Source organism: Rhinoderma darwinii, chromosome 5 (genome assembly GCF_050947455.1).
Source record: "Rhinoderma darwinii isolate aRhiDar2 chromosome 5, aRhiDar2.hap1, whole genome shotgun sequence".
Classification (NCBI taxonomy): domain Eukaryota; kingdom Metazoa; phylum Chordata; class Amphibia; order Anura; family Rhinodermatidae; genus Rhinoderma; species Rhinoderma darwinii.
In genome coordinates this window covers 7,118,741-7,132,692 of record NC_134691.1, presented here as the reverse complement: position 1 = coordinate 7,132,692, position 13,952 = coordinate 7,118,741, and the positions used below count along the sequence as shown (strand labels likewise).

The window sequence follows — 13,952 nt, the reverse complement described above, 5'->3', positions numbered from 1 at the left end:
CTTAGATAGATGTGCCCTTAGATAGATGTGCCCCTTTGTTTTGTCCTCTTATGTCTTCAAGGCCCACTTTACTGCCGCGGTGACCACTGTGAATATTTCCATCTTTTCCTTCTTAGATCATGGTCTGTATCCTGACCGAGCAGAAAATTGTCTTCTTCTCATCAGATTTTGCCCTATTAACCCTCCTAGCTGAGTGTTTCATGGTCTTTCTCCACCCCATCAAGTGGCAGCACACCTTTGTGCCAATCCTCTCGCACCACATGCTGGACTTCATCATGGCACCAACGTCCTTTCTCATGGGCTGCCACCTGGATCACTACAAGGAAGTTTGCCAGGTCGACCACCAGGTTTTTACCCCTTCCCTTAATACGTTCTGTCCTTCTGGTCCTATCTTTGGGGCGACCTTCACATGTATATTAGTGAACTGTTCTCTGATCCAGGCGCTGTCTCAGCTATGACTTCATGTGTTTAGTTCTGGCCCTTGCGCTCCCACTGTCTAAGCATAACATGGGGGCTTCTGCATATAAGAGGGGCACATCCTGCACCCGACGACCGGGATCCCTCCGATTCATTCTGGCAAAATCCCGTATCAGTGCAGGGGGGTAGAATTGGGATGGTAATCCAGCCGCGAGGCATCATTATCATAGTAGACACCTTAAATCAGTCCTCTCTCAGGCGACATTCAACGTATCAGATTCACTCGCCTGAAAAACGTGCGTGAATCTGGTTCGTGTGAGTTGCGTTATGCATCAGTGTGCTTTGCGAGGGGCGTTTGTTATTCACGCACTCACAAAGCCCTTTTTTTTTTTTTTGCATTTTCAATCGAATTTATACGCAAATCACGCACTGCACACGCATGGTTTTCATGCAGCCATTGACTTCAATGGGTGCGCCGGTGCGTAAAAACGCATCAATATAGGACATGCGGTGAGTTTCATACAGCGGACTCGCTGCGTGAAAACTCCTGCATGTGTGAACGGCCCCATTGAAATCAATGGGTCCGCGTGCTGCGCGTGATTTCCATGCGCAGCACACGTACGTTATTCACTTTCGTGTGAATGGGCCCTAACAAGTAGCTCTCCAGCTGTTGCAGGACTGTAGGATGAGGCCCGGTTGGTTTAGGCCAATGCCAGGCTGTCGCTGAGAAGATGGCATGGAGACCAGGAGTTGTGGCAAAATAAATGTCTTCACTCAAACTTTAATGTTATTCACAGCAACAGCAACAACACTTCACCAGTAACCCACAGCTATGCACCGCACACAGACGTTACGCTTCTGCCCATCAGCCCCAGCCATGGACCGCACACACGCTTAGAGGGTTTTGCCCATTACCCACAGCTATGCACCACACACACACACACACACACACACACACACACACACACACACACACAGAGGGTTCTGCCCATTACCCACAGCTATGCTCTACACATACACGGAGGGGATCCTTCCCGCCACCCTTGGCTATGCACCGCACACATGTGGGGGGAGACTCCTGCCCATTACCCACCAACGCTCCAGGACCCACTGACTTTCTGGGTTTTATAGTCGTGCCACTCGGAACCAAACCGCAGCTTCACACACAGCTTCTCGCAGCCTCGCACAGCCGCAGCTTCACACACAGCTTCTCGCAGCCTCGCACAGCCGCAGCTTCACACACAGCTTCTCGCAGCCTCGCACAGCCGCAGCTTCACACACAGCTTCTCGCAGCCTCGCACAGCCGCAGCTTCACACACAGCTTCTCGCAGCCTCGCACAGCCGCAGCTTCACACACAGCTTCTCGCAGCCTCGCACAGCCGCAGCTTCACACACAGCTTCTCGCAGCCTCGCACAGCCACAGCTTCTCGCAGCCTCGCACAGCCGCAGCTTCACACACAGCTTCTCGCAGCCTCGCACAGCCGCAGCTTCACACACAGCTTCTCGCAGCCTCGCACAGCCGCAGCTTCACACACAGCTTCTCGCAGCCTCGCACAGCCGCAGCTTCACACACAGCTTCTCGCAGCCTCGCACAGCCGCAGCTTGTTCCTGTACAGCCAACGCAGAATGGCTGAAACAACCGCCATTTATAAGGTAAGTGCCGCCACCCGAACGAGGACACGGCTCACCCATACTGCAACGTCACTGCGCTGCTGTCACAGCAAAACACGGCCTGAGATCACATCCAAACAAATCTAGACCGCAGCAAGCCAAACACGGCTGCCGGCACCTGCCCGATAATAATAAACCGTACAGTGCAAACACGGCAAAAACATAAACCGCAAACAACATATCTACATGTCCTGGGGAAGAAAAGCCGTAATAACACGGCACGTAAAGACAGTGCAACAAATGAAAATCACCACGCTTGCCGTAAGACAAATTAACTCCTTAAAGGACAGGGGTTCACCCCCCCCCCCCCCCACACTCTTACAAGACTACAACTCCTAGCATACTCTGACATTTTTCGACTGTAGTTCCACAACAGCTGGACATCCACCGGTAGATTTCCGATTTAACGTGATTCTCAACCTTTTAGCGCAATTAATTACGTAATATAACTTTATAGCGATCAGAGCTCCTTTTTTCCTAATCCGGAGCTTCATATCCCCTGCGTAGTCAGTGGTGGGAATTTATTAATACTAGTGTTTCATATGCCAGTCCTAATATAGAGAGCGCTGGAGAAAAATACGCCTAATTTATAAGGAGGGGGCACACCTCAGGACCTGCCATAACTTATAGTATATTTGTGCTGTAGTGGGTGGCCCCGCACCCTTATACGGAGTTCCTCCCCAAGAGATGGTGTAAAACAGCACAAAGTTGCAAATATGGTGTGCGCCATAATTTGCAACTTTTTTTTATGCCATAATACCGGCGTATAGCCATTTATAAATTTCCCCCATAGAGTTAACATATACCATTCTAGCTGTCTGCATCCACCACTAGGGGGAGTATTGGAGCTTAATGCATACAGATTATACATTAAACTCAATACTCACACAGTATGCAGTGAGCACCCTCTAGTGGTGAACAAAGGCAGACAGAAATGTATAATTTATTGTTATGCCTATGCAGGAGATTTGGAGCTCTGTATCAGAAAAACAAAGCTCAGCCCGCTATAAAGATAAATTAAGAAATTAGTTTGCGCATAATATAGAACCTATTTAGATTAAAAAGAATAAAATGGTCTTCAAGGGCGAACATTCACATTCTATCCTGAGGAAGGACTCCTGCCTGTGTGTAGCCCCGGTCTGTCTTGTAGAGGTTGGACAATTATTGTTTACCTGGTGGTGAGACCCTCTCCAGGACGGCCCTGTACATGGCATATGTTACTGCTATTTTCTTACATTTAATGTTTTTTACTTATTTTGTGACCATTTTGTTTAGTGACCTCTGCTGATTCACTCTTCCTCTACCAGCGCTCGCTCTGTAATATATATTATCACTGTGATTACAAAAAAAAAAAGATTTAAAGGGGAAATGCAGTTAAATAATAAATTGTTGGAGGAGAACGGGAGGGGGATGTTTGTGGAAGGGAATGAATTCTGAATCATTATGATCCTCCAAAATCCTGTGACCTCTTGTAATGATGTTGTTTTTAAACTGGGATTCTCCTTTAACCACCGAGATGGGAATATCATTGTTACATGATGAGGATGATGAATTTTGTTTTTTTGATCTTTCTTGTTAAAGGAAGGTGAAGATTTAATATTAATTGATATTGATAATGGCACCATCTCCTTCTCCGGGAACGATATGGACTGTGAGGACTGTGACGTCCCGGACATGCCGGTAGTAGCTGCAGAGACCTTTATATGCAAGTAAGTGATATACTATCTATCTATCTATCTATCTATCTATCTATCTATCTATCTATCTATCTATCTATCTCATATCTATCTATCTATCTATCTCATATCTATCTATCTATCTCATATCTATCTATCTATCTCATATCTATCTATCTATCTATCTATCTATCTATCTATCTATCTATCTATCTATCTATCTCATATCTATCTCATATCTATCTATCTATCTCATATCTATCTATCTCATATCTATCTATCTATCTATCTATCTATCTATCTATCTCATATCTATCTCATATCTATCTATCTATCTATCTCATATCTATCTATCTATCTATCTCATATCTATCTATCTATCTATCTTACATTCGTCCCACTTCGCAGTGTTCTAATCCCGCGTTGTCTTTCTACATCGTATCTGTACGTGCTGCATTGTTTTGTCTCCTGGTTTTGCCTGCATCATGTATTTTTTTATTGCTGTCACACAGTATGGAGAATCTTCAGCTGCACTATGACCTGGAGCAGTCACATCGCTCAACAACCTCGGACATCGGTGAGCAGAGATTGCGGAGAAGACTGTGGCAGCAGAACCTCAACACTGAGATACGGGAGATCGCGCTTCAACTCATAGTGGATATATTCAGGTAAAATGTGGTCTGATGTCTGAAATAGATTGTATAGTACATGCCACCAACTGAAAGAGCTGACCACCATCAAGTCACATCGGACTATAGTGCATGCTTCCTGCAAAATATACATATTACAGTATCTATATAGATACAAAAAAAAGTACAATGTTCAGTCACTGTGTACATACATGACATTACTTATACTGATCCTGAGTTACATCCTGTATTCTACTCCAGAGCTGCACTCACTATTCTGCTGGTGGAGTCACTGTGTACATACATGACATTACTTATACTGATCCTGAGTTACATCCTGTATTCTACTCCAGAGCTGCACTCACTATTCTGCTGGTGGAGTCACTGTGTACATACATTACATTACTTATCCTGTACTGATCCTGAGTTACATCCTGTATTCTACTCCAGAGCTGCACTCACTATTCTGCTGGTGGATTCACTGTGTACATACATTACATTACTTATCCTGTACTGATCCTGAGTTACATCCTGTATTATACTCCAGAGCTGCACTCACTATTCTGCTGGTGGAGTCACTGTGTACATACATTACATTACTTATCCTGTACTGATCCTGAGTTATATCCTGTATTATACTCCAGAGCTGCACTCACTATTCTGCTGGTGGAGTCACTGTGTACATACATTACATTACTTATCCTGTACTGATCCTGAGTTACATCCTGTATTATACTCCAGAGCTGCACTCACTATTCTGCTGGTGGAGTCACTGTGTACATACATTACATTACTTATCCTGTACTGATCCTGAGTTACATCCTGTATTCTACTCCAGAGCTGCACTCACTATTCTGCTGGTGGATTCACTGTGTACATACATTACATTACTTATCCTGTACTGATCCTGAGTTACATCCTGTATTATACTCCAGAGCTGCACTCACTATTCTGCTGGTGGAGTCACTGTGTACATACATTACATTACTTATCCTGTACTGATCCTGAGTTATATCCTGTATTATACTCCAGAGCTGCACTCACTATTCTGCTGGTGGAGTCACTGTGTACATACATTACATTACTTATCCTGTACTGATCCTGAGTTACATCCTGTATTATACTCCAGAGCTGCACTCACTATTCTGCTGGTGGAGTCACTGTGTACATACATGACATTACTTATACTGATCCTGAGTTACATCCTGTATTCTACTCCAGAGCTGCACTCACTATTCTGCTGGTGGAGTCACTGTGTATATACATTACATTACTTATCCTGTACTGATCCTGAGTTACATCCTGTATTATACTCCAGAGCTGCCCTCACTATTCTGCTGGTGGAGTCACTGTGTACAAACATTACTTATCCTGTACTGATCCTGAGTTACATCCTGTATTATACCCCAGAGCTGCCCTCACTATTCTGCTGGTGGAGTCACTGTGTACATACATTACATTACTTATCCTGTACTGATCCTGAGTTACATCCTGTATTATACTCCAGAGCCGTGCTCACTATTCTGCTGGTGGAGTCGCTGTGTACATACATTACATTACTTATCCTGTACTGATCCTGAGTTACATCCTGTATTATACCCCAGAGCTGCACTCACTATTCTGCTGGTGGAGTCGCTGTGTACATACATTTCTGATCTTGTATCTTGTACAACCCCTTTAATGGTGTGATAAACCCCTAAAATACATTTAAAATTGAAATAAAAGCTGATTGACAGTACAATCCGCCCCTTTTGCATTGTAGGGAGTGACACCACCAGATCTCCATAGGGATGTGATGATCCTGTGGTGTCACCCCTGCTGCAAACCTACTTGGGTGCTGCCTGGTCAGTACGGCACTGAACATCAATAATAATCTCGGTTCCTTCCTCTGTATTACACGTCTGCACCAGTCCCTCTGACACAACACTGCAGCTTGTGATAACTCGCTCTAGTGCAGTGTTCTATGAGGGTGAGGCAGCACTTAGTGGCGAAAACCACGGCTTCTGCCGTAAATCGGTGCCGTCTGCGCATATTTTGCTGGTAAACAAAATTTTGGGGCTAAAAGTGGCCACGTGTGGTCTTACCCTTAGGAAATCAGTGGATTATCCTGCTCACTTCTTGTATGACTTGCTCCAATATTTTTGCAGAGATGTGAAGGCGCACCTTAATTATGAGCACCGGGTATTCAACAGCAGGGAGTTTCTGAAGAGCAGAAGTCCGGGAGACCAGGCCTTCTACAAAGAGGTGACAATTAAAGGGCTAGTGTACTTTTAATTATGATGCTCAAACGTGGAGCTGTGCTTCAAGGGGAAGCAGATTTTGTAGGTGTGTGTGTGTGTGTGTGTGTGTGTGTGTGTGTGTGTATATGTATGTATATATATATATATTTATATTTATATATATATATATATATATATATATATATACCTATGGAGAGGCGATATGATAGGATTGTGGAGTTTACAGGTTGAGAGGTGTTTAGTGACCAGAACTCTATAATAAAAGTGTGCCAAATAAACTCCAAATTCTGTGTAGATTTATCCCATATTATATGTTTGTAGGGGTCAAATCCAGATCCCCTGCTTCCCTTTATACAGCTATTATGTAACATGATAAGATTATGGCTGCCTCCAGCCACCACTAGGTGGCGCTCACCAGAGATGGATTCTTATTTAAAAAATATAGAGAAGAAAATCTGAGCTCTGACCCCTATAAAGATAAATTATGGGATTAATCAGCACAGAATTTGGGGTTTATTCAGCACACTTTCATTTTAGAGTTCTGGTCACTAAATGCCTCTCAACCTGTAAACTCCACAATCCTATTATAATATCATTTATCTCCTGCCTGTCTCATCTGTAATGTTTTCTAAGGAATCGCTGTGGAATGTGGGAACACCGCAGATGTTGTAATAATGTCCTTGGTATATGTAAGATTGATCACTTGTCTTGGGTTCAGCTATGATTTCTGCTTCCCCGTGAGGCCAGTACATATAAAGCACCGCTCCACATTTGACCAGCGTTTTTCAGGTTTACTCTACATATAATGTCACATAAATTTGGAAATCATTTTCTTTACTGAGACTGTCTTTATCTTGAGTTACATCATGTCTTATACTCCATTCACACCCAGAGCTGCATACTGCAGTCACCTCCAGAGCTGCATTCAAAATACTGCTGGCTGTCAATTAAAATCTGTCAGCACTGTACTGACAAACATTGGATTGTGGAAGATGGAGTTCATGCTACATCACACTACTGTATATCCCCTGGTGTATACACTACATATCCAATTACATCCAATAATAGACCATGTACTGTACAAACACAGACCTCAAGCAGCCCATTGCTGGTTGTGAGGGTTATTGAAAGCAAGAGAGAATTCTTGATGCAGCTCTGGATGTGATTGGAGTGATGTGACTTAAGATTAGTACAAGTAAAGCAAAGTATTTACAACGGCTGTGAACATTGCTGGTGTTTTTGTGTTTCTCTTTCTGAATGATATAACAAGTTGATTTTGCTGGGCCTTTGTGCTGCAGGTCCTGGACACCTACATGTTCAACTCATTTCTTAAAGCTCGTCTCAGTAAGAAGATGGACGACTACACACGTATGGAGCTGAGCACATCCTCTGATATCGATGGGTAAACTTTTGATTTTAGTACATTACTGTTTATATAAGTGAAAGATCGAGCTGCAAACACACATATAATACATGTACAGATGTAGCAGAGCTGAGCTTGTCATTTGATACAACTCATTGTGATAACGTAATGTGCTATATAGGTGGTGGTGTGACATAGGACTGCAAGTAAGCAACTCAATTATCTGTCCTAAGCGAGATAGATAGATAGATATGAGAGAGATAGATAGATATGAGAGAGATAGATAGATATGAGAGAGATAGATAGATATGAGAGAGATAGATAGATATGAGAGAGATAGATAGATATGAGAGAGATAGATAGATATGAGAGAGATAGATAGATATGAGATAGATAGATATGAGATAGATAGATATGAGATAGATATGAGATATGAGATAGATAGATAGATATGAGATAGATATGAGATAGATAGATAGAGAGATAGATATGAGATAGATATGAGATAGATAGATAGATAGATAGATATGAGATAGATATGAGATAGATAGATAGATATGAGATAGATAGATAGATAGATATGAGATAGATATGAGATAGATATGAGATAGATATGAGATAGATAGATAGATAGATATGAGATAGATATGAGATATGAGATAGATATGAGATATGAGATAGATATGAGATAGATATGAGATAGATAGATAGATATGAGATAGATATGAGATAGATAGATATTAGATAGATAGATAGATAGATATAAGATAGATAGTGTAATGATGGGGTAGGGAGACAGACAGGTGAGCCCTAATCTACCCGCCACTCAGTCCCTGCCTACTTGCAACGACCCGCCCTAGGCGACGGGGTACAACTGGGCGACGGTCCCTACACTCAATAGGTGCACGACAGACAAACAGACAAGGGTACAAAGAAGCCGGGGAAATGGGGAAGTTGCCCACGAGAGCACCGTGAGCAACAAGCGAGGTGAACGAGCCGAGTCAAACCAGGAGATGAGCGAGGTACAAAAACGCAGAGCAGAAGAGTGGTCAGAAAAGCCAAGGTCAATCACAAGCAGAGGATGAGTAGTTCAAGAAGCTGCAGCAGGGCCAGAAAACCAGCAGAGAAGAATCGCAAGCAAAGGAGGAACAGGAAAGGCAGGTATAAATAGACAGAGGGCGGGAGCTAGCTCCATCTGGCCAGGCTGTGATAGGCTCTCCCACTCCTAAGCCTGCCATCCTGAGTGGTGGAAGATGGAGTCAGTCTCACAGACATAGAAGCAGGTGCAGAGTGATTACCTGTGGGCGTTGACACAGAAGCTGTGCCTGGCAGATCCTTAACAGATAGATAGATAGCTATGAGATAGATAGATAGATAGATATGAGATAGATAGATAGATAGATAGATAGATAGATAGATAGATAGATAGATATGAGATAGATATGAGATAGATAGATAGATATGAGATAGATAGATATGAGATAGATAGATATGAGATAGATAGATAGATATGAGATAGATAGATAGATATGAGATAGATATGAGATAGATAGATATGAGAGATAGATATGAGAGATAGATATGAGATAGATAGATAGATATGAGATAGATAGATAGATAGATATGAGATAGATAGATATGAGATAGATAGATATGAGATAGATAGATAGATATGAGATAGATATGAGATAGATAGATATGAGAGATAGATAGATATGAGATAGATAGATATGAGATAGATAGATAGATATGAGATAGATAGATAGATAGATATGAGATAGATATGAGATAGATAGATATGAGATAGATAGATATGAGAGATAGATAGATATGAGATAGATAGATATGAGAGATAGATAGATAGATAGAGAGATAGAGATAGATAGATAGATATGAGATAGTTAGATAGTTGTCCAATAAAAGACAGCACTCCAGTTTGATAGTGAAACTGGAGTGCTGTCAAACTGGAGTGCTGTCTTTTATTGGACAACTATAGAAGATTTGGAGCTGTGATCGGGCTTCTGGGACGTGCACCCACCCATATCTTGACTGGTGCCGGTGGACTTGATAGATAGATAGATAGATAGATAGATACAGTGAAGGAAATAAGTATTTGATCCCTTGCTGATTTTGTAAGTTTGCCCACTGTCAAAGACATGAACAGTCTAGAATTTTTAGGCTAGGTTAATTTTACCAGTGAGAGATAGATTATATTAAAAAAAAACAGAAAATCACATAGTCAAAATGATATATATTTATTTGCATTGTGCACAGAGAAATAAGTATTTGATCCCCTACCAACCATTAAGAGTTCAGCCTCCTCCAGACCAGTTACACGCTCCAAATCAACTTGGTGCCTGCATTATAGACAGCTCTTACATGGTCACCTGTATAAAAGACTCCTGTCCACAGACTCAATGAATCAGTCTGACTCTAACCTCTACAACATGGGCAAGACCAAAGAGCTTTCTAAGGATGTCAGGGACAAGATCATAGACCTGCACAAGGCTGGAATGGGCTACAAAACCATAAGTAAGACGCTGGGTGAGAAGGAGACAACTGTTGGTGCAATAGTAAGAAAATGGAAGACATACAAAATGACTGTCAATCGGCATCGATCTGGGGCTCCATGCAAAATCTCACCTCGTGGGGTATCCTTGATCCTGAGGAAGGTGAGAGCTCAGCCGAAAACTACACGGGGGGAACTTGTTAATGATCTCAAGGCAGCTGGGTCCACAGTCACCAAGAAAACCATTGGTAACACATTACGCCGTAATGGATTAAAATCCTGCAGTGGCCGCAAGGTCCCCCTGCTCAAGAAGGCACATGTACAGGCCCGTCTGAAGTCTGCAAATGAACATCTGGATGATTCTGAGAGTGATTGGGAGAAGGTGCTGTGGTCAGATGAGACTAAAATTGAGCTCTTTGGCATTAACTCAACTCGCAGTGTTTGGAGGAAGAGAAATGCTGCCTATGACCCAAAGAACACCGTCCCCACTGTCAAGCATGGAGGTGGAAACATTATGTTTTGGGGGTGTTTCTCTGCTAAGGGCACAGGACTACTTCACCGCATCAATGGGAGAATGGATGGAGCCATGTACCGTCAAATCCTGAGTGACAACCTCCTTCCCTCCACCAGGACATCAAAAATGGCTCGTGGCTGGGTCTTCCAGCACGACAATGACCCGAAACATACAGCCAAGGCAACAAAGGAGTGGCTCAAAAAGAAGCACATTAAGGTCATGGAGTGGCCTAGCCAGTCTCCAGACCTTAATCCCATCGAAAACTTATTCAGGGAGCTGAAGATCCGAGTTGCCAAGTGACAGCCTGGAAATCTTAATGATTTACAGATGATCTGCAAAGAGGAGTGGGCCAAAATTCCATCTAACATGTGTGCAAACCTCATCATCAACTACAAAAAACATCTGACTGCTGTGCTTGCCAACAAGGGTTTTGGCACCAAGTATTAAGGCTTGTTTGCCAAAGGGATCAAATACTTATTTCTCTGTGCACAATGCAAATAAATATATATCATTTTGACAATGTGATTTTCTGGGTTTTTTTAATATAATCTATCTCTCACTGGTAAAATTAACCTAGCCTAAAAATTCTAGACTGTTCATGTCTTTGACAGTGGGCAAACTTACAAAATCAGCAAGGGATCAAATACTTATTTCCTTCACAGTATATGATAGATAGATAGATATTAGATAGATAGATAGATAGATAGATAGATAGATAGATATGAGAGAGATAACAGCAGTGATAATTACATACGTTTTGTTCTCTGTATGGACGGACCGACATCTTTCACACGTCACTTGTTCTTGCAGGAGATCGGCTTTGTTCATTGAGAACCCCAGACGGCGAGGCACAGAGAAGCTGAACCGTTTCCGTCCGGAGCATATGTTCAGTAAGAAGCTGGTTATCAGTATGCCAAACCTGCAGACCATTAAGATGGCCGACGTCCCGGCCGGACCACTGTCCCTGAGGAGACCACAGCAGGAGAACGGTGAGGAGGGATTTGTACATATTCGACCTCTCAGTGATTTGACCCTGAGATAAAATGACGCTCATGCCGCATATAATGTGGGGTAACTTAATACTTTGCTTTACTTATTTTAAACTGATCTTAAGTTACATTTTGTTTTATACTCCAATCACATCCAGAGCTGCACTCACCATTATTCTAGCAGACGCTTCAAATCTACCACAGCACACTCTCTGTACTAAATCTGAGCCACCAGGGTAGCGGCAGGCAGATCTGAGGGCCTGAGAGATGACGAAAAACCAGCAAAATTGTAAATGCAGCTCCGGAAATGATTGGAGTAGGAAGATTTGAACTGCAAATGATTTGCAATTCCACTCTATACATTATAAAAACTCTGGTGTTGGGCATGCTATCCCAACAAAAATGTCAACTCCTTTTGATCAAGTAGTGGCCCCTTAATGGGTTTAGATCCAAAGGAAAACACAACTTTTAAACACTTTTGAAAATTTTGATTATTGTTTTTGCCATTGGTTACCATTCCAGAGTCTGACTACTCTTACTGTAAAGAATCCTCTCCTATACTGCTACCTCTCCACCACATGTAAAGCAAGTTGAAATTAAAGGTTCATGGCACATTTATTCAAAGCTGAACAAGCCCAGTTTGTTCTTTCCATTCTATTCCCATGCCATTTATAAATCTAGTTTCTCAACTTTGAACCCTCCCTAACTCTCCTTTTTAAAATCTGGATCCCAACACTGCACCCCACATTGAAAAAAAAGTCTCAGCATAGATTTGTAGAGGGGCAATATCAGATAAGATTTTTTTTTTCACTCTTTGTAATCCACCCTAAATTTGTTTTTGCTTTTGCAGCAGCTGCTTGACATTGAGTGTTGCTGCTTAGCTTACTGGTAATCAGTATACCCAATTCCTTCCTTCGTATCACTGTTTGCCCAGTCCCTGGTTTATATTTACCAAGTGGTAGTTAAAATGTGCACACCCTACATAATCCTGCTAACTGTAGTACATACCGCGGCTGATATATGAATTGGCCAGTCCTTGTTGCCCAGTGGTTGATATATTGCCATGAATAGTATATACTGGGATCAAATGGTGTATATAGCGCCCTGGACATTGGGCCCACAGTAATACAGTATATAATACCCATTGGTATCTGTATTGCCCGTTTCCTGATGCCCAATGTCATATTCTTTCCAATAGCAAACCTTGTTAGTGGAGCTTAGATTGGGGAGTAGAGATGAGTGAATCATTCCGCCCTATTTGCCAATCTGGCACCCTTTAGGATGACCCTTTAAGTCTCTCATTGTACTCTATGGACTATATCATTGGTGATGACCTGATCTGGACTGTTGATATTGAGGCGGGTTTGTACACAGAGTGTTGTTATAACCAACTTGATACAATGTTTCTCTTAATATTACAGGTTATAATGTAACGGGGAAGGCAGTTCACACATTCCGACTCCCTGAAGCGGCTTTTCCTCTGTCCGCTCGCTGCGTCCAGACCTATTACACAGAATTCACCAATTATCTCAGCAAAGAGATTAGCGCACTGCCGCCCGAGAACTCCACTCTGCTCGCTCGATACTACTATCTCCGAGGACTCGTGGGCCTAATGCAGGGGAAATTGCTCGGTGCTCTGTCAGACTTCCAGAAGCTTTATAAAACCGATCTACGGATATTCCCCATGGAGCTGGTGAGGAAAGTGATCCTGTCCCTACCAGTAGCCGAGCGCCAGAAAGCCGACAGCAGACCGGAACTTAAGAGGCTCATTGGGCAAGTGTTAGACAAGGAGAGAGAAGTCCCCAGGACTGACGACCACGTGAAGAAGTTTGAGTTACCCAGGACGCACCTGCACCTGGACGACTTTGTAAGGAGGATACAGGAATCCGGAATTGTCAAAGACACTGACACTATACATCGCTTGTTTGATTCTTTAACCGTAGG

The 13,952-nt window shown here is 42.7% G+C and overlaps 1 protein-coding gene across 2 annotated transcripts in view; it reads left to right on the top strand.

Moving 5' to 3' along the window:
• DENND3 (DENN domain containing 3) overlaps positions 1-13,952 on the top strand; it is a 68,078-nt gene that overhangs the window by 42,662 nt on the left and 11,464 nt on the right. The window contains exons 7-13 of one of the 2 annotated variants that reach the window (XM_075825689.1): positions 117-335; positions 3,670-3,797; positions 4,277-4,432; positions 6,541-6,637; positions 7,932-8,035; positions 11,830-12,008; positions 13,430-13,951. In XM_075825689.1, coding sequence (XP_075681804.1) covers positions 117-335; positions 3,670-3,797; positions 4,277-4,432; positions 6,541-6,637; positions 7,932-8,035; positions 11,830-12,008; positions 13,430-13,951 — 1,405 coding nt within the window. Of the gene's footprint in view, positions 1-116; positions 348-3,669; positions 3,798-4,276; positions 4,433-6,540; positions 6,638-7,931; positions 8,036-11,829; positions 12,009-13,429; position 13,952 lie in introns of both variants that reach the window. The other variant, XM_075825688.1, reaches the window with a different exon arrangement.